The sequence below is a fragment of the Rhinolophus hipposideros genome, assembly GCF_964194185.1.
Source record: "Rhinolophus hipposideros genome assembly, chromosome: 16".
Classification (NCBI taxonomy): Eukaryota; Metazoa; Chordata; class Mammalia; order Chiroptera; family Rhinolophidae; genus Rhinolophus; species Rhinolophus hipposideros.
Window position 1 is genome coordinate 24,378,163 of NC_138062.1, and position 21,459 is coordinate 24,399,621.

Consider the following 21,459-nt stretch of genomic DNA (forward strand, 5'->3'; position numbering starts at 1 on the left):
GGTGGGCTCGCGCGGCTCCGCCTCCATTCCCAAATGTCGCTGCCTTCCTATTCCTGCCCTACCACTCTCTGAATCTCTTTGGATCTATGATGGAACACAGGCATCCATCGACATCCTGCCCTGGACCGCCTAGTGCTAGGTCGCAGTTGTCAGGGTAACAGCGCGTCCGCAGGGAGCACCGGCCCTGCGGAGTTTCCACGGAAACGCCTCCTGGCGGAGGCAGGTGCGCGGGGTGGGCGGGGCGTGGCCGCCGGGCTGCGGGGCGCCCTGCGCACGTGGGTTACATGTACCGTGCTTTTCATAAAGCGCTTTCACTTGCAAACCAAAACCACTAATTCCTGCCGGCTTGATCAAATCCAGTCGCTCTCGCGGAGCTGTCCGCACTCTGGAGATGGTGCGGGTCAAGGAGGATCTGCCAAGGAGCCCCCGAGACAGTAAGGTTCTGTTGGCCAGAGTCCTCGGGAGAGGCGGGAGCGTTCGTGGGCGCCACCAGAACGTGAGGGAAGCGCAGTTCCATGAGCTTCCTGCGCTTTGCGTGGCGACAGCATGTCCCACCAATGCCCAGCAACCAAGCAGACAGCTGATGGAGGTTTGCTGCGTTCCTTTAAGTAAATCCCCTTCACATTTGAGACGTAGGTTGGTTAGGTTAACTGGAGACGCGCCCGCCTCTTGTTTTGTTTCACAAACCCCGTTGGGAAGAGGAGCGCATTTATGCTCGGGGTGCATTGGCAACAACTGAGGGTTCTGGAGAATTCCTAGGTCAAGGCTGGCGTCTGAACCTTTCCCTGGTGGGCCTCCGCACGGTGCTGGCAGCTGCGGCGTGCTGGGGCCGAGCCAGGGCGCCTGCGGTTAGACTTGCGGACCTCGGTCCCCAGCCTGTCATCTTTGTGTCTCTTTATGGGGGGAGGGGCTGTCTGACATAATTATTAAACCTGCGTGGCAGCTGCGTGGACGGCCCCGGGAGCAGTTTTGAGTGAGCCTGCAGAGAATGAGGGGCTTTCAGCGGGCGGCCTGCTGGTCACTTGGCGCTGCCTGAAAGGCGGCTCTCGGAGCACTTTTCCTCCTTTCTGATTACCGGGGGCGGGGGCCGTGCGCGCATTTCGCGGAAGCAATCGGAACCGTGAGTATCCGTGGCTCCGCGCGGCTGGGCTCCTGAGGCGTCCGGCCCGGGGGCCCCGACGCAGAGGCGGCGCGAGGAGAGGCCGGAGCGCGGGGGTCCGGCTGCGGGCGGCCTCGCCAGGCACTTCGCCTCCTCGTCTGGAGGGGGTCCGCGCTGGCGACAACCTGGGCGACTGCAGGAGGGGGCTTGAGGGCCGGGTTTCTAGCGCTCGGCTCGGGGGCAGGTCCTGAGCTGTGGGGGCGGATGCACAAAGAACCTCGGGCCTCGGCAGCGGGGGTAGCCCTGTCCGGCCCCAATCCCCACCCCTTTTTGGGAAAGGGGAGAAGCTGAATTTTACTGTTGGGTGGAAACAATTAGATTAGGCCCGTATTTTCCTGCGGGGGCGGGGTGCGGGGGGAACCTTTGTGCGCTGCGGCCGGTCCTGCAGGGGCCTGGGCGTGGCTGCGGGGGGGGCGGGCAGCATCTCCGTGTTCCTTTGGGATCTCGGCGCCTTTGGGATTTCAGAGCTCCGAGCTCACTCCTCTTCCCCTCCTCACATATTGCCTTCTAACAGGGCAGACATTTTTGTGGACGACGTAAAGCGAAAAGACCTCAGTTCCCTCCTTTCTCCCCAAAGTAGGAGGGTGAAAAAGGGGGTGTGGTGTTTTCTATGGCTTGCTGAAGGACATCTTGAAGTTCAACTTCCTTTTTATATTTATTTCTGAACAAGATTTCCAACTTTACAGAGCTGTCATCGTGCAAGGGTCTCTCTGTGGTTTATACAATTGTGAAAGGACCTTGGCTTTTTCCTAGGGGTTCCAAGGAGCGTTTAACAGTGTCACCTGGCTCCAGAATGTCCTGTTCAATGTTTCTTGTGCATTTCCACGTCCATCTGGTTCAGGCCCCAGTGTGTGATATAGAGACGCAGTCTCTGCTCTTGCCAGATCTAAATAAAGCCTAACTCCCACCGTCTCTGAGGTTCGGTTTCTTGATGTGGTGTCTGGTATCCAGCGTCAGAGGCTGATGATGGCCACGAAAAGCTTCACCTTTCCCAAAGGGCCAGCCAGTGGCAAGACTCAGGCGATGTTGGCTTTGGCAGTCAGCTGTGGGCCAGCTGCTTAAGCTTTCCAAGCCTCTGTTTCCTAAATCTGAAAAATGGGTATAATGAGTGATATCTCACAGAGCTGTTAAAATTTGTGTTGGTGTTCCAGTTCTGTCTTCCACTGAGCAGCATTTCTGTTATTACCTGAAAGTTGAGGATTGGCTTAATGACAGCAAGTAGGAAAGAAAAAAACCTACAAAATGGAAAAACTTTAAATAACAACCCCCAGAAAAAGTCATCAAATCAGCTTAGAAATTGCCTAAAAACAACTAACCTAATGATTGTAAATTAATTTATAGGTAAAGAACTAAAACTGTTAAGGATATGTGTATGACCACTTTAATTTTACACACTGGTTATGGCCCTGGGGAAAGGTTGGTGTCCCTCTAACTAGAAAATGAGACTTGATATTGGGTGCTTTAATTTTGCTCCAAATCTTGGTTTTCCATCCTGGAGTGTGGTTTCTAGGGTCTTTCCAAATGAATTCCTTGTTAACTAAAACCAGATGATGTTTAAGTAAAAAGAAAAGCATTGTGAAAAGAAATTAATGTGATTCTGAGATATTAAGTATGACATGATAGAACCAGAAATAAATACTTCTACTCTAGTAAACTAACAGTTAGAGTATTGTTTCTAATTTTGTCCATTGTACTTTAAAAAGAAGTTGGTGAAACTAGAGAAGGGGTTCAGAAGGAAACCACCAAAATAAGCAGTTAAGAAGCTTTAAAAAAAAAAAATCCAAGGCTGTGTGTGAGTTGCTGAGAATGGAATAAGAGAAAACCAGGTTTTGATAGGATACAATGAAGAACTTCAAAAATGGTGAAAGAGAAATGAGCCACTGAGGAGCTTTAAGAAGAGAATAGTTTATCACCTGCCCTTCATGGTCTACCCTTAGCCATTCTTAAACCTAACAGTAGAATCACCTGAGGCTTTAAAACTCTTTGAAGGCCTAGGTCCCTTCCCAGGCCCAGATTCTGACTTACTAGTGCGAGCACAGGTATCGATACTTGGTCGGCGCTCCCTGGGTGAAACACTACCTATAGGTAGAGAAACACTGGTCATGCCTAAGATGGCAAAGTCAATGTCTCCAGAGGCCAGCAGGGAGCACACAAGCCTGATGGGGGTTAACTAGGGAGGACAGGTGTGATCCATACCTGGCTATCTGCCAGCGTTGTCAGGTCTTCTACTTTATCAAGGGAACCCAGAAATCTAGTTTTGCATGTATTAATATGAAATCTCCAGAGCTTTAAAGGTTGGCAACTAATGAAGAGAAAAACACTTAAAAGAATATTGTGCTGCCAAAGAAAGCTTATCTGGTGAAGCTGGCCCACAGGTCAACCTCAGCCCTGGACTTTTCCTTCTCTACAGGGGTGGAGCAGGGGCTGGACGAGCTGCTCTCCCAGGGCCTCTTCTAGCTTGAGTTCTGTGGTTTTTTATGCTTTCTGTTTAACTTAAAGAAACACTTCTCTGCCTCATTCTTTCTGAAGTCCCATGTCTTTCTGGCTGAGTGTTTGCTCCTCAATAGATCTCTCTGGATATTTGACTGAAGAAAATTCTCTGTGCAAGATGTGCAAGATGGCACCGTACATAAATGGAATCAGCATGCATTAGCCACGGCCCCTTTTCACTTTCCGTAGGCTCTGGGGTAAGCATGCAAAACCAGAGTGATGAAACAGATGCCGGGCTCCCCTCCATGGTGATGAAAAACCTCCCAAAGCCGTGGCCATACTGTCTTCAGTCCTTTTGCTGGTCTCTCGGTTCTCCAAAGTTGAAAACACAGCCCCTGTGATCCAAAGATTTTACTATCAACGAGAAAGGAAGGAGAGTTTTGAAGTTAGAATGTGGAAAAAGCCCAGAGAAAAGGGAATGAGATAGGATTCAGGTGTTCGGTTGGATTATGGTTGCCCAAACCTGGAAATGTGTTTCTTAGGGGGTGGGGAGGGGTGGGCAGAAGCCACATCAGCTCTAATATTGAGCTGCCAAGGACTTAGGTGGGGCCGGGATACTCTACCCTGGCATAATCTTCTCTCTCTTAATGACTACGTGAAGACAGTGGTTGATTCTTTCACTGGAATCCTAGATGAACACATTCCACCCTGTCAGCCTCTGCCACCAGTTGGGAACCAACTTCAGAGAAGGAGCATGTAAGGTGGGGCCCAACTGAGGGTATCATTCCTTTCAAAGCACCATGCAGCCTGAGGGCTGTTGTCAGGAATGGCTTTCTCTCACTCCATCCTCCTCTAAGTGGGACTAACCTGCAGTGCCCTTTGGCACCAGACTTACTTGATATCTGTCTTCCTGCTGTAGCCCAGGCTGACCGTTAAATACATTAATTACCTCCGTTCCTGGAACATCAAGTTCTGCCCATTTCTGGCTTGATAATGACAGGTTGCTTGTGGGGAATCCTAACCGATGGGCTGCCTACCAGAGTTTACATAAGCAACTGATATTTTTTCTTAAGGAGTTTATCCAGTTGCCTCTCTATTCTAGAACCTTCCTGTTGTCTTTTTTTTTGGCAAATTCACTCCTAACAGAAGATGTACTTAACTGTGTCCAGGGACAGAAGGAGAAGGTAAAACTCCAATCCATTCTTTTGAACTTCTTCATGATGATGGTTGAAAAATTAAGGGGAAATATGATAGTGCTGGCTAACATTTAACTGTCTATTCATGACTATTCAGCTCTGTCCTACCTGATCAAAGATTCTTGTTATATCAGAGTCATAAGAATAGTAGTAGAGCTCAATTATGCAATACTAGGAACCATAATTGCCTTTTAAAATAAATAGCGATCCATTGGAAATTTTATTTCAAAGTATATTATTCTTACTCTTACATAGTGGCAAGCCAAAGAGAAAATTATTCTTAATATATAGTTATATAGTGGGCAACAAAAATGTAGAAAATTTTAAATTAAATCTATTCATTGGATTACCCTGTTTCTCCTAAGCATAAAAAAAGAAGGAAGCATATGACAATTTTAAAAATTAGCTATCTGCCACCATGTTTAGAAGAAAGATTTACACACACAAAAACACAGAGTATAACAAAGAAAGTATTGGTCGAGTGCTAGACTGTCTAATCAAACGCTGGAGGAGGGGACATTGGTGTTTGTGAGTATAATCAGGGTCCTTCTGGCTAGTGGCTTCAGGGCTTTGAGGAATGGTCTAGAACTGGAAGGGAAACAGAGAAGGTGGAGGCATTTTTCACCCAAAGGCAAACAGCTTAAGCTTGGATTTGGCGTCTCTGTTTTGATAGTTTATGGGGAGAAAGAAGATAGGCCTTCTTTCTGCAAACAGATGATTGGGAGCTGTATCCCAAAGGTGTGTGAGCAATTTGCTTCACACACAGAGCCTCAGTTTCCTCATCTGTAAATGGGGATCACCACTGCATTATTTTAAGGAACGTAGAGGATTGATGTGGAGGGTCCAGTGTGGTTCATGGAACACAGATGTTTAACCTGTGTTGAGGATGGTTAGAAAGACAAAGACGTAAGATGAGACTCTACCCAACTTCTACATCAGAATGAGGATGTTGAATTTGTTCCCAAGACAATATGGAGCCTTTGTAGAGTCTTTAGGAAATGAAAGCTTTCGTGTACCACTTGTATAAAAAGCTTACTGAATTTTTACACATTCCCGTATGACCGTTTGAATTTCTGCTTGGATGTTTTATTCTTTTTGGGGGGAGGTCTATAATTCAAACTCTAATACTTGAACAAGTTAATCAGAATTTAAATACAGCCCTCTAAACCTGTGAGAAGACCATCTCCCACGATGGTTTGTGGTAAACTGTGGTCTACGATCAGCACTGCATTGGACTCCAGCCTTTCTGGAGAACTAATAGTAGCTTTGAGTTTAATGATATAGTAAGCCGTGACTGCTAGTTAACTTCTGTGACAGATAAACTTGGTGAAAATTCAATACTCAGAAGTTTTTTATTAAAATGTAGTATGGGATCACCTAATTTCCACTAGTATATCTTCTTCTTGGACATTTCCCCATACCCCTTTATTTTTTAGTTATCTTAAGTGAAAGTTACAACTTTACTATGTTTTTGGTTTGGCAATGCATAATACATTTCCATTGTTACGTCTCTATTTTACAATTTTCCAGAACTGTTTAGTGCAATTTTTAGAATATGAGTCAGTTGCAATCTTCACGCTATAGTTTTGAAACGTGTTTTTATAAACCTCCTAAGTGAAATGTTTCTCTGAAATTTCTCTCCCCTCTCTTCCCCTTCCTTCCCGTCTTTAATTTCTTTGTTCAACATAATCACTGAGCTCAGTAAGCTGTGTTATCTGACACTCCCCGCCTCACCCCACCAAGGTTCTAGGAATAAGCATTTCTGAGATAATCCAGCAAAAATCACTGATCTCATGAGCTTCCCCAAAGGAAAACAAATCAGTCTTGTGAGTTAGTATAAGGATTTTTAGAAGATAATTGTCTTCTGGGCTTCATTTTTTAAGGGGGAATGGGGAGGGTTGGGGGCTAGCTCTCCGCCTCACAAACAGTAAGGCCTTCCATTTTCTGTTCTTTCATTCACATTTATGTTTCCCCAGGAGGGAGAGGGAGCCAGGCAGATCATCTTGCCCAATGTGAATTAACTCTTTACTGGCCAGATTCTTTGGCCATCCATTTAGCACCAATTCTCTAATATTCTGAGTAACAAAGATTTTCTTGTACTTGAACTAAAATAGGTCCTTGGTTCTAAAAACTCAATACAAAATTTTGAAATGAGGACTGTCATGCTTCCTTTACACAGAAACACTTTGCAAGTAAATGTTTATAACCAATCCCCACTTTTACAAGCACAGACATGGATCAAAGGTACACCAACGCTCCATGTTAAAAAGTAACCTCCATTGATTGAGCACGTGTAGTGTATGGCAGGCACTGTCCTTGTTACTATGCAGGCATGGTCCCATTCAGTCCTAACAGGAATCCTGTGGCAAGGTATTGTTGTCCATTTCAGAGGAAAGAAAGCCAAAGCCCAGAGAGGTTGAATAAATTCTCCAAGGTCACCAGCTACTAAGAAGCAAGCATAGAAGTTTAACTCAGACCTGTCTGAGTTTAAAGCCAGTGCTCTTTCCAGTCTATTCTGCATCTAATATGAGGCACAGAAGAATCCCTTGGAATATTCTGTTCCCTGGTTTTGGTTTCATGAGAGTTCCCTAATTAGTGAATGGTTCATGCTCAAAGAACTAAAAGACAAGGCAGTACACTTGTAAGTTTTCTTTGTATCATCTAGTTTTCACAAGCCAACCTCTACAACACATATCCAACACATTTCCTAGATGACTGGATATTGGGCAGTATTCCAAGGTGGTAAACTCTATCTAAGACCCATACAAAAGGGTAAGTAGGGTTACTCCATGGACCACCAGCCAGTACATCCTCAGCAGATGACTTATTATTAGGGAGTGGAAATTTGTAGTCTTTCACTGGAACCTTTACAACCACTGGAAAAAAACAGATAAAGCAAGACTGTAAAAACCAAGTGCTTAAGCAAACTTGGTCAGGCTTTAATCATGAATAAGCCCAGTGAAGCCTCCAGCTCCTAAATGAAACACATGTGCACATTCTCTCTATGTGGGGCCAACTTGCCAACTTTCTCTTAGAAGAAACTATTTGTTGTCTATGTTATTGCCAAATTCCTTAAATCTTCAAGGGTTTGGACTGTAATTTTAACTCTTTATCCTGACACTTAGCTTACTGCTTGGCATATAGTCTGTGTTCAATAATAATTTGTTTGAAGGAGTGTATTAGACAGTATTTTCCAGAGAAACAGAACCAATGGGATATTTATTTATTTCATTCATTCGTTTGTTTGTTTATTATAAGGAATTTGCTAACATGATTATGCAGGTTGGCAAGTTCGGTCTGCAGAGTGGGACCGTAGGCTGGAAACCCAGGGAGAGCCAATGTTCTAGTTCAAAAGGTGATAGGCTGGAAGAGACAGTGTTTCAGATGAAGTCTAAAGGCAGTCTGCTGGTGAATTCTCTCTTACTCACGAGACGGTCCGTATTTTTGTTCTGTTCAGTCCTTCAACTGATTGGATAAGGTTCACACACATTATGGAGGGCAATCTGCTTTATTCTACCGATTACAATCCTAATATCATCAAAAACATTCTTGCAGAAACATCTAGACTAATGTTTGATCAGCTGTCTAGGCACCCTGTGGCCCAGTCAAGTGATCACACAGAATTCACCACCACAGTGAGTAAATGAGTAAATGCAAAACAGTAGCTTCTGAACTGAGGCAGAGCAAGAAGGATAGGAGGTGTTGGTCTCTGCTATTACAGGCTTCAGTGAAAATGGTACCTTAGTGAGTAGAAGGACTCTTCTTCCCAGTGAGGCAGCTCCAACAGACCACAGGGTTGGAAACCAGGATGCGACTCTAGGTGAATCTTCCTTTGGCCACTTGTGCCCAAGTGCTCAGTTACCACTGGACCAAGCGAATTAAAGAAAGGAGTTGAGACATATACCATGCTCTCTAGAGTTGAGGGGTGAGAGGATGTCTTTCTTACAGGTGATAGTTTTTTGAAGGTGGAACCCTAGAACATGTAAGAACCTAGTTTCTCCAAGAACTCATGGGGAAAATAAGCTTTATACTACCCAAGTGCATGTGGTCATATACAAGACTGCTTTGCATAGTTGATTTAATGCCGTTAGGTGGTTTCTGTGAATTTCTGAAACTTGTAGATTATTGATTCTATAAAATCATAACTCTTATTGTGTACTCTGGAATCAGTTTTCTAAATTTACATCTTAAAACATGTGCTGCGAAGTAAAGAAACCTGACAGACATGTCCCTGTTTTGTGACTTAAGTTGTATTTATTTTTGTTATCGGCATACAAATCCACTTTATACTGTACCTTTGTAGACAAAAGGTGTTTGAAGAAAAGTGTTATTAAGGACATTAGCATTTTGCTCATGTAGGGTTGACATCTGCACAAATTCCCACTGTGCCAAGTTTTCTTTCACCCAGTTTACCTGTACAATTAAGTTAGCATCTCCCTGAAAAAATGTCCTCATAGTCTAATGTTGTTTTAACTTTTTTATTTACATAAATAAATACATGCACTTAATTTTAAAAACAAAATGAAATTTTGTTAAATTAAATTTAAAAACAAAATGGTATTTTTAAAAGCTAATTATCCATTACCTCCCTACTACCCCATCTCCCAATCCTCCTCCCTGAAGACAACCCCTTTCAATATTCTTAGCCATTCTTTGTTTCCATGCTTGTGAAAATTGTCCTCTTCCTGCTATTTTTCTTTTTTTATTCACATAGCAATGTATTTACATAACTCAAAATTCAAAAGAAAAAAAAAGGATAAAAACAATGAAAAGTCTTCTTCTCACCCTGGTCCCCAGCCTCCCTAATTCTCACTCTGAAGACAGGAATATTACCAGCCTGGAATTTCTGTACATATACATACACTACTATTTATTGATCAATTTAGGTATTATCAGTCACAGTAGATGAGAAGTTAGCTGCTTCTCCTATACTCTATTTTCTCTTTTTCCTTCCCAGCAACTTAATTATAGTATATCTTGATTGAATCATTATTTATATTATAACTATATAAATGTTGTCACTGCTGAGCCAAGTAGTTTACTATAATTATGTTTCCTTTTATATACTGCATTTCCCTCCTTCCCCCCTCCCCCCCTCCAACTCCGAGTCAAGCTGCTGTTCTCAGTCTAGTTGCGTAGGACGCAGCTCACTGGTCCATGTTGGTATTATGAGCCTTGTGCTCTACCCAGCTGAGCCACTCGGTCACCAGTCAGCTCACAGCAGCTCACGGCATCTCTCGCCGGCTGCCAGCCACTCACGCCAGCCACCAGGCCACTGACAGCAGCCCAGCTCCAGGTCAGGTCAAGCCGTTGTTCTTAATCTAGTTGTAGAGGGTGCAGCTCACTGGCTCATGTGGGAATCAAACCGGCAACCTCAATGTTAGGAGCACAAGCACTCTAACCACTTGAGCCACCCGGCTGTCCCTATACTGCATTTTTTTACCCAGAGCTAATGATCACTTCATTTTTTTCATTATATTTTCTACAGACCTATTATTAATATTTTTTTCAAATGATCCAGCAGATATATCACATAATTTATCTTTTTTTTTTTTTCATTCACAAAATTTCAACCATTTCATTGGCTCCATGTCTTCCCTCCGAGATTTTTCTCTCTTAGGCCTCAGTTCCACTCCAGTTTGGGCTGCTTTTTCCTCTACTCCCACTATGCGGTTGTTTTGGGACTTGCTTTTGTCATTCTCATTCTCCTGTTTTGGATTCTCTTTTTTTTTTGGACCCTAATGTCTTTTTCTTTCTTGATTTAATTCTGTTTTTCTGAAATACATCTTCCAGTAGTTTTTAAAGAAAGGGTACATACAAGGTTTTTTACATATCTGAAATGACTTGATTCTACCCGCACACTTCCTAGTATGGTGGGGTATAGAATTCTCAGATGAAAATAATCTTTTTCTCAGAACTTTGAAGGCTACTCTTCTGCCATCTAGTCTCTACTATTGGTACTGGAAAGTCCTTTGCCATTGCCTTTCCATTTTCTTCAATGTGAACTATCTTTTCTTCCTATGTATTCTGATGCAATATATTCTTCTAGGGGAGGGGGCTCTAGTAAATACAGTGGATTTTAAAAACCTTTCTTCTGCTCCCTGTATTGTTTCTGTGGATGGAGAGAGTTCCTTTTTTGTTTGTTTGGATTTTTTTGTTTTAGACTTTCTCTTTTTTCAAATGTCTGGTGAACTTGGACAGTCCACACATACTTAAGAGTGAGGCTCTAAAGTGTTTGATTGCAGTCTTTGTGTGATTGGTGGGTTTGGCAGTTAGTGGATCTCCTTTGAAGAATTATCTGGCAGTGAGCCAGTTGTTTCTTTGGGAGATCCCAAACGGCAGTGTTGGGAGGATTTTTCTTTAGTGGGAACATTTAATTTCTTCTAAGACTAAGGAGTCTTCTAAGAATTCTTCTGCTTTGGGTGTATAAAATTGATTTCCACCATTCTGAGAGCGTGAAAGTGTACAGAATCTGGTATGCCTGCATTCGGTATATGGTATAAACTATGCAGACTTCACTTTAATCTTCAGGTTTCAGTTTGGTGTTGCTTCTACTTTCCAGGAGTGTCTGGTGACTTCAGATTAAATTTTTCTTCTTGAGTAGAAGCTATTATTATTATTACTATTATTATTATTTATTATTTTGATTTTTTAGTTAACCACAGAGCTGGCTGTGTGAGGTAGAATCAGCCATATAGTAATATCAAGAATTTGGACTCTGCAGCCAGAATGTTTGGGTTCAAATTTTGGCTCCACTAGTTACTAGCTGTCTGACCTTGGTCAAGTTCCCTAAGCCCTGCGGTTGGTGACTCCAACCTAAAAATGAACCATAAATGCCCAGTGAGCAAAAAGCACATTTGAATTTTATTTCTCTTTAACCTAGGCTATCTATTTTGTATTTAAAAAAACACTTTCTTTTATAATACACCAACCAAACCAATGAAAGCACAAAGAAATACAATTGCATACATCATCTTTCTGCAAAGATAGTATGGCATTTCCCACTGAAATAACTCATTGTTCACAGAATTGGCAATAAGAAAAGGAAAAAGTCTCTAAACAAATAGGCCATTGAAAATATATATGATGACATAAGGATGATGCAGTGCTAAATTGCAACATAGAAAGAAGTCCTGAATGAAAATTTTGTGTTACAAAAGGATCAAAAGCTGTCCAACAAAATGGCAAAGAAACAATGTTTATTTTGAAATCTTTGTATATTCAGTTTTCATGTTTGGCTTTACCCTGGGTGTCTTTAAGAAGGTATCTGTTTTCAGTTCACTGCCATACTTAGAATTAGCGTGGATATTTTTCAGTTTGAATTATCTTTGCCTCTGGGTTAAACATAAGACCATGGAGTGACAGAGAACCGTACCTCTCCCATGGTAAGAATGGAAGAAGAGGAGCAACTGGCCAGAGAAAAGTTCAGGAGAGGAGAGATGCAGACACACTGTGGTCAAGGCTTCACAAACAACACAATTTAGGGAGGAGACAGGCCAGGCGTGCTGTCCCCAAATGGGCGCAGGTTTGCAAGAGTTGTTGAAAGTGGTCCTAAATCCCTCCACCTAGAATATGTCTTCTATATGTTTTCTGACTCTGAAGCATAGAAAATGACAAAATATGTTTAAGTAATAAAAAATGTGAATACATGTACTTTCCAAGTCTCATTTGCTAATTTATTTCTAGAGTTTTATATGGTGATTTTTTTTAAAAGCAAGGAAAATATAGCCAGCTACTTAAATTTGCAAAAGTGAATGTACAAGGATAGGTTGATTTGTTTCTGCATTTGTTTATAATATTAATTTACCCACGTTAGGGGATTGGTCAAATAAATTATTCTACATCTATAAAACAGCATACTATGCAACTACACACTGAAAAATGAGCTTATAGCACTAAATATTTCCATAAGGAAAGTTATCCATGATATATTGGTAGAAAAGTAAAAGAAGTTATAAATTACTGTGCATCAGTTTGTTTTAATAAGTACCGTTTTAATAATGTTTGTCTAGAAAACCATCTGGGATGATGCTAAATTTTTAAGTAATCATTTCTGTGCGGTAGAATAATAGATGAAAATTGAATTGATGCAAAGATCATTCACAGCTTTTGAAACTAGAAAAAAAAAACCTGTATATAGGTATAAAGTGACTGAAGGCAAGCAGTGGAAAGCACAGAGTTAGAAGAAAATGACCTTAATAACACACATCTTGGATAATCACAATTGAGATTAAAACTATATTTTTGTTGAAATAACTCAAAATGTTAACTTTCCATTTTCACAAATGAAACCTGTTGAATAGGCTTAAAGATATAAAATAATGTTTGTTAAATTAGAAAGTATAGTAATAAATAGTGGTTGATTTAATTGCATTGTTAAAAATACATTCTCAAAGTGTTGATTTTTTTCAGCTCTAATCTAGTACTTATTCAAAATTATTTAAAAGATTTTTGTTTGATATAAATTCTGTAATAGTGGAGGCAATTTGTTCTCTTCAAGAAATCAATCTATATTGAAGAGCAGAGAGGTTGTTATTCATGACAGACTTGGGCCCATTATTTCCAGTCGATTCTTGAAAGAAATATATCATTGTGATTGCATGCCTCAGAAAATGTGGACCCATGCACTGTGCTTTAAAGTATAGATTTAACATACTGTATTTATTTAATTATCTTTACACTTTTTATCTGGGAGGCAAGAGTCTTAGTTATTGGATTATTCAAAGAAAAACTGTGATATGAGACTGACAATTAAATTCACAAACTTGTTGCAACGATGTTGCAAACCGTTTTTGATATCAAAGAGATTATTCATTATAAATTTGTGCCAACTGGACAAACAGTTAACCAAGTTTACTCTTTGGAAGTGCTGAAAAGGCTGCATGAAAAAGTGAGACGACCTGAACTTTTCACCACCAATTCATGGGTCTTGCATCATGACAATGCACCAGCTCACATGGCACTGTCTGTGAGGGAGTTTTAAGCCAGTAAACAAATGACACCCTCCCTACTCACCTGATCTGGCCCCCAGTGATTTCTTGCTTTAGCCGAAAATAAAAGAAATATTGAAAGGAAGACATTTTTATGATATCCAGGACATCAAGGGTAATACGATGACAGCTCTGATGGCCATTCCATAAAGAGTTCCAAAATTACTTTGAAGATTGGACTAGGTGCTGGTGTCAGTGTATAGCTTCCCCAGGGGAGTACTTTTAAGGTGACCATGGTGATATTCAGCAATGATGTATGTAGCACTTTTTCTAGGACGAGTTTGCGGACTTAATTGTCTGACCTAGTACGCCCTGCTTATCACACTGTACCTTGGTATATGAATTTTGGTGTAATTTTACTTGACTGTTTGAGGTAGCATTTTTACCTGTCATTTTTCTGGTGTGATTCAAGTTTCATAAATGTATACAAATGTATATGTGTGAGTATATAGGGTATATATGAATATATACATATATATATAAGATGTTTTACTGAAAAAGTAAATATTCCTAAACCATAGCATATGTAAAAAATTTAGTATTGCTGAAGGCTCCCTGTGATCCTTTGCCATAACATTGACAACAGCACCAACTTTGTGAAATATTTCTCCAGCCTTCCAGATGGATTGTAATTGGAATGGATTTGAATTTTTGATTTCTGACGGTCTATGCGTGGCATCTACGCATGCCTAAATATGGCGCACATGTGAGCCATGTATATTTCCCCCTGCAGCACAGTACTTTGTGTGAACGAGGCATGTGTCTCTCTGCAGCGGCATCCATACAATCAGTCACATTGTAGCTTCATCTGCATGGACAAAACAGATGTGCACTTGTGTGACTATCCGTGGAAGCATCAATGGCGCCTGCAGCTGGGATGTGCATGGTACATTTCAATCCACTGCAAAGCAAAATACATGTGGAAGAGAATGGCCTGATTGTTGGGGCTAACAGTGTCAGCCTTTGAATTGAGGAAGGAGGGGGAGAGGAGGGAAAGAGGAGAAGGAAGAGAAGGAGGAGGCAGAAACAAAACAAGACAAAGTGTAATCAAGGCTGATGATAAAGTCACTTTCATTTCAAGTGAAACATTCAAATTCATCTTCCTTCATACATTAGTCACCATCCCTATGACCACCATTTAGGAAACGTGAGAATACAGACAGTCCTCAACTTACATTTCGACTCACAGTTTTTTAACTTGGTGATGGGGCGAAAACCATACTATTCTGTAGAAACCATACTTTTGATCTTTTCCTGGACGATGCGATACTCTCTAGTGATGCTGGGCACGGTTGGTGAGCATAGTCAGCCGCGTGATCACAAGGGTAAACAAATGATACTCTAGTGTACTGTGTTGCCGGCATTTTTTTGGATGTTGTGATGAGCATGGTTAAGGCAGGCTAGGTTAGGCTATGATGTTCAGTCGTGTAGGTGTAGTAAATGCATGTTTGGCTTACAATATTTTCAACTTACCATGGGGTTATTGGGTCATAAGTCAAGGAGCATCTGTACAATTTTAAAATCAATCAGGAATGGTATGTGTAGCCTTACCCCAGACTGGTAGAGGAGCAGAGTGGTCGTGAAGTGGGTAGTGTTGGGGGGAATTAGTTATAAAATATCTACTGCATAGATGCTTTTTTTAAAATCCGGCAATCCCGCCACGACAATCCCCAACCAAGTTTGTTAACGCCTAGGATCTGCTTTCTGAGTGCTGAATACATTCACCTATATGCTAAATCGTAGGCAAGCTCTGGAGAAATTTTCCACTTGGGAAATTTGACAGGGATCAGGGTGGGCCTGGGAAACCTATTCAGAGGCCCTACATGTAGCGTAACTATGAGCTCTAGACAAGGGGGACCCCTGTGGGGTGAAACCAGCCATCCCTCCACTCACCAAGCCCTTCACCCTTGTTCAGAGCTACTCCAGCCCTGAGAAAGGACCACCTCTTTCTAATCTCATGAAGGGCTACTGGTGGGCTGCTCATAACCAGAAAATAATGTAAACTATTATTAGCGACTCCTTTTCAATAGCTTAGGAAGGTACTAGGCTGGGTCTATTGTTATCTTACTTAATACACATGACCACTCTATGAAGGAAGTACTACCACTAGCTGTTTTTTCATAAATGAGAAACTGGAGGCTGAGAAAAAGTTAGTGGTTTGCCCAAGATCGCCTGGTTCGTAAAGGGTGTATTCAGCTTTAGAACTCAGGCTGTTGGGCTGCAGATTAGCATATCCAACATCTGGGAAGGATCAGGGTTTTCCATGCCCCAGTGGCCAAATATCAACTACTATAGATATTTATCCTAGACATATTGATATTTGATCATGTCTTATGTCACTCTGGACCCCTCACAGTTCCTACCCCAATGCTGTCAACATAGTGGAGTTTCAGTAAGTATGCCCTGAATTAGCTAATGGAAAAAAGATGGTACATTCTAGTTCAAGGGTTGGAGATTGTGGTTTCAGTAACTTTTGAAATATTTTTCTTTTGGAAGATTTCAAAGTTACACAAAAGTAGAAAGAATAGCATAACAAACCTCAGTGAACCCAAAGCCAGTGTCAATAATTATCCACATTTCGCCAATGTTTTTTGCTAGGTTTGGTTTTTTTCCTGTTCTATTTGAAAGCAAATCCCAGACGTGTCGTTTCATTTTTAAATATTTCAACATGGATGACAGATGAGGGCTTAAAAAACACATAACCATCACATAATTATCATACCTAAAACATTAACAGTAATTTTTAGTATTATCTAATACATAGTCCATAGTCAAACTGTCTCAAAAGCATCTTTTTATAGTTTGTAGAATCAGAATGGAACGTCCGTACACGTTGTATTTGGTATGTCTCTTGTACTTTTTTCCTAGAGTCTCCCCACCCCCTGCACTTTTAATGAGATTGACTTTTTTTTTTTTTTGGAGAAAACGGGGCAGTTGTCCATTACAGTGATTTTTAACTGACTGTGGAACTACTTCATTGGGGGAGTTGGTGATGCCCAATTTTCAGGAGGTTTCCACTCCCAATATCGTCTGGAATTGTGTCTGTATTGATGAGAGCCTGGGTTTGATCATAACTGTTCCTTCAGCACACAAATGTGTATTGAATGCCTGCTGTGTGCCCATCTTGTATCCAAGGCCAGAGATACAGAGGCTTGGTGCTTTGCTGTAAAGACAGATAAGATGAAAATGAACTCTCAAAGATGAACAAATCATATCTCCCAAGTCACTTTTATCAAATGCATTCAAGATGTTGGGTAACCGTATGTATCTGAACAAAATTTGAGCAACTCTTGAATGGCTGGATACTTTCACGGGGCTTAAATGATCCCTGTTCTCACGTCTTTGTCAAGTGCCGGTGCAATTTTTTCTGGTGTACTGATTCCATCCGGCAGTGATTGGAAATGATGTGCACAGGACAGCATTCTCCACTCTTGACTGCTGCATAGGTGAGAATTTCTAACACCACAACAAGGACGGCCTCACTGTGACTGCAAGAGGCAGAACTCCGGAAAGATTGGGAATAATGGGAAGGGGGTTGTATGGTAGTTGTATAGTAGATCTAGGAAAATGCATTGGGGAAAGCTGCTATATTTAGGGGCCTAGAATTGAACTTGACTGCAGGAGAGTGTCAGATATATGAAATTTGAAGCACAAAAGATAGAAGTGACAATAAGCTAGACAGACAAAAAAATACTTCTTTCTCATTTGGATTTTTCTTTTCTTTTTAAAGAAAAGAAACTCCCTTTCTTTTGTAAACTCCCTTTACCATGGTTATCTAAGACATGACACCTGAGTGTTTTTTAAGGGATGTTTAGAAAACCAACACCTTATTTGTGGCAGTATCATAGCGGAGCTGGACACCAGTGTCTGTGTGTGTAAACTTCAAGACCTTGTGGTTTGAGCACAAGGTGACCAAACCGGTGACCTTGGTCTTATGAGCACTGCACTCTACCCAATGGAGCCAACCACTCGCCCTGCCTGGGTGTGGTTTTGATCCCAGGTTTAAGGATAGGTGAGCTCAGCATTGCTCACCTGTGATTGACCTTAAAGTGAAACTCCACTGTATGCACAGCCAAGATCGGCCCTTCCGAATTCAGGTCATTGCCGTCAATACTGCTGCTTTTTCCTGTCCTGGGAAGGTGGAGTGGTGTCTCCCATAAGGAGAGAGGTGGAGGTCTCTCCTTATGAGAAACCTCTAAGGAAGCACAGGCCCAGCTGCCAGCCTCATGCCTGCTGATGCACTTCCACCCAAAGCATCCATCTGCCCCTGCCATTTTCCCTATGGTGGGAAATGTCATTCCTTCTTATAGGAGTCAAATTGTGTAAACGGTGTCCTATTCCATGTTCACATACCATTTTGTAGGGCAAATTTCCTAGACAGGCATTCCTGATGTTCCCTCGGCAGCACTGTTCCACAGCGATTTGCCCTTTGTCTCCATTTTTGTCTTTCTATGTATTCATCTAATGACTAAAAAAAGAATGAGTGAATGAATGAATGAGTCATTTTCACTGTAGTTCCCTGAGAACACTGTCGATTCTTTCTTTTCACAAAAACTTTCTGGCCAAAAGAGCACCGAGTGTGGTTAGTTCCTTGAATGGCAGGCTCCTCATCAAAACAGCTATTCATTTATCATAAAATTTGGAAATCTCAGCGTGTTTCGTTTTGACCTTGTGGGCCTTTTTGCTTCAAGTTTACTCAGTTTCAACCTCACTTACATAAAGCGAAAAGAACATCCATCTCAGAGGCTGTGCGACCCTGACGTGAGGTTACTCGGCTGCCTCCTGCATTCTCACTGTACATGGTTCTGGAACCATAGCGGGGACTGCCAGTCTGTCATTTTCTGGGGATGTTCCTTTCACGTTTGCTCCGATGTCTACATGTGTGATCTGAGCAACTTTGTCTTCGTGTTTAAAAAGAGCCAGGCCTCCCTGAGGAGTTGTTTAACCAATAACATTTATTGTATTTCTGCTTTGTCGCTTGCCCTGTGTGCAGTAGGGACAATTCTGGGATGAGTTATGCTAATCAGGCAGAATGTGCCTCCCGTCTCAGGGAGCTCAGAAAGGAGTTGGGTAGACAGGACGTAGACTCGGGAAATTACATGAGGAGAATCACAGGACCAGAGAGGTTTTTCATGACACGGGTGCTCACTTAAGAAGTAGTTTGTTAAGAAAGATTGGGTTCAATGAGCAGCCAATGAGTGGGCGTGAACAAAGGAAGGTGCTGTTATTAAAACTGACTGTTCCTTAGACCACTGTGAGCAAGGGCTGAGAAAATTGCTAGACCAGTGGTTCTCAACCAGAGCTGGTTTTTTCCCCTTCGGGAAAAATCATGGGACATTTGGTAATGTCTGGAGACATTTTTGGGTGTCACAATGGAGGAGGGAGAAGAGGTGCTTCTGGTAACTAGTGAGTAGAAGCCAGTGATGCTGATAAACATCCTACAATGCACTGTCCCCACAACAAAGAATTATTCAGCCCAAAATATCAATAATGCCGAGGTTGAGAAGCCATGTGACCGCCTGAGGGACAGTCTGCTCTGAGTGGTGGGAAGTGGGTCACTTCAGCTCCTTGGGACACAGTTTACTTATCTATGACGTAATGACCTCTTAGGTTACATTGGCTGTAACATTCTGTGATTCAATGAAGCTAACTAAATGAAAGACTAAGGATGGGATGTAACTGTCTTCAGAATTTCATGCGTTGGAAAAAAAGAAGAAACATAGGAGGTTTAAAAGAGACTTTCTAGGAAATAGTGTGTATATCAGATGCACCTCGAAAAAATTGAACCATTTCACCCTCATTAAACCCGTAAAAGGAGCTAGAAGGGCCCCACATTCTCATGCTTTGTCATTAAGGAAGGAATTCTTGTTAGGACTCAAGGGACAGCCCTGAGCAGAATCTTCTCCTAGAATTACACAGAACCTAAGAACCAGCTAGCTGCACCTGAGGGCTGCTTTTCAAGTATTGTCCCAGATGCCAAGTCCCTGAATGCTGTAGCACTGCCCTCCCAAGCCAGGGCCATTCTTCCGTGTCCTCTCACTGAATTGCAGCCACACCTTGTCTGCTACATGTCTCTCTTCATATCACAAAGAGTCGGCTCTTCCCGACCTTAAGAAATGCCCAGAAAGGAAAGAGTGAGAAAAAGAAAAAGAAAAAAAACAAGCTTTGCCTACGTGGGAAAGCTGGCCTACAGAGAACACAAATTGTCAGTTGCCCAAATAGATTGATGATATTACATTGGTTGGTACTGTCCAGAAAAAGCAATAGATTCTAATAAAATCCCCTACCATAAAGTAGTGAAGGCTATTTTATGTACTCTAAAAAATATAGGATATTAAAAATTCAAAGTTTGCTTGTACAACATGTTGTTTATAAAAAGAAAGTTCTATACAAAGATAACTCTAATTAAGCATTACCATGTCATAAATATGATAAATTTTAATTTCAGAATGTTTGAGCAATGTTTTCATGGAAAGATCAGAATTTATTTATAGGTATTTATAGTCACAAATCATATATATATATATATATATATATATATATATATACATATATATATATGTATATATATATTTCTGTTTTTTTTAACGCTAAAACAGAATGCTTTCTGTAGCAATGTAAACAGAGGCCTTAAAAGTCAAGAAAAAATTAGTAGATGCCGTCCACACTCATGATTCAAAGCAAGACGAGTCCACTGTGAAGGTCTTGCTATGGGGGTGGCCAGAAACTATTTTGTGACATCAATGCCATCACATACCTTGAGGTTTTCTTTGTCGGGGTATGAGCGTTTCTGTCCCACCCTGAACCATGACAGGGGGATGGGGTGCTTCCTCCTCCTCTTAAACCAAGTGACAATGCAAAACCTCCAGGAAGAACCAACCCTGCCAACACCTTGATTTTGGACTGCTGGCCTCCAGACTGTGAGAGAACACATTTCTGTCGTTTTACGCTTGTGTGTTACAGCGTAACTAGTGCAGGGCCTCCTGATATTTTTATTCCTACCTAACCTTAGTTAGTTCTACTCCCATATTTTATTTCTGCTGTTTGTTTTTCCTTCTCTGAGCTAATCCTTTTGGAATTTTATTCTCTTGGTAGTCGACTGACCCCTTCTATCTTGATGAATGTTTATCTTCCATTTCTTCATTTGTAAAATGAGTGTGAGTACTTACTGCCTCAGGTCAGTTGGAGCATTAAATGAGTTAATGCATGTAAATGCTCTTAGAACAGTGCCTGCCATATAGCAGATGCTGTATACATATTATTACCATTATTATTAAGTTCTGCTCCCACTTCTGAAGGGGTGACTCATCTTGCGGCTTCCTCAAAATTAATGGTACATTTTCTTCTATCATTTGCGTCATTGGTGAAAACCCTGCATTACACTTGGATCTAGAACAACCCTTTATTATATAGGTCCTGGGATTAACTGTGAACTAGGTTTTCAGCAAAGTCACTGATGGTCTCCAGCTAATTGAAAAACTTGTGGTATTGAAGCTTGTCATGGTTTATCTCAATGGACTAGGTGATGGGCAAATGGGCCCAAGGCCATGGTTCAGCCCACCATGTAAGTCAATTTACTTCTCTTTCCACAGCTACAGCCTAACTTTACCCATTATTTTACAAAGGTGGGCCATTGGTCACATGGGTCAGAGCAAAAAACCATAGAGGCTTATAAAAATCCATC

The 21,459-nt window shown here is 41.6% G+C and overlaps 1 protein-coding gene across 4 annotated transcripts in view; it reads left to right on the forward strand.

The window, feature by feature from the left end:
* The first annotated feature begins 318 nt into the window (after positions 1–318).
* The window catches only part of TRIM2 (tripartite motif containing 2), a 131,021-nt gene continuing 109,880 nt past the window's right edge, over positions 319–21,459 (forward strand). Inside the window, exon 1 of one of the 4 annotated variants that reach the window (XM_081077314.1) lies at positions 319–434. Coding sequence is in view for 1 of the 4 variants with exons in the window: in XM_081077310.1 (XP_080933436.1) it covers positions 584–589 (6 nt within the window). In the remaining 3 variants the exon portion in view is untranslated. Of the gene's footprint in view, positions 435–461; positions 590–936; positions 1,121–21,459 lie in introns of those variants that run through there. The other 3 variants (XM_081077310.1, XM_081077307.1, XM_081077313.1) reach the window with 3 other exon arrangements.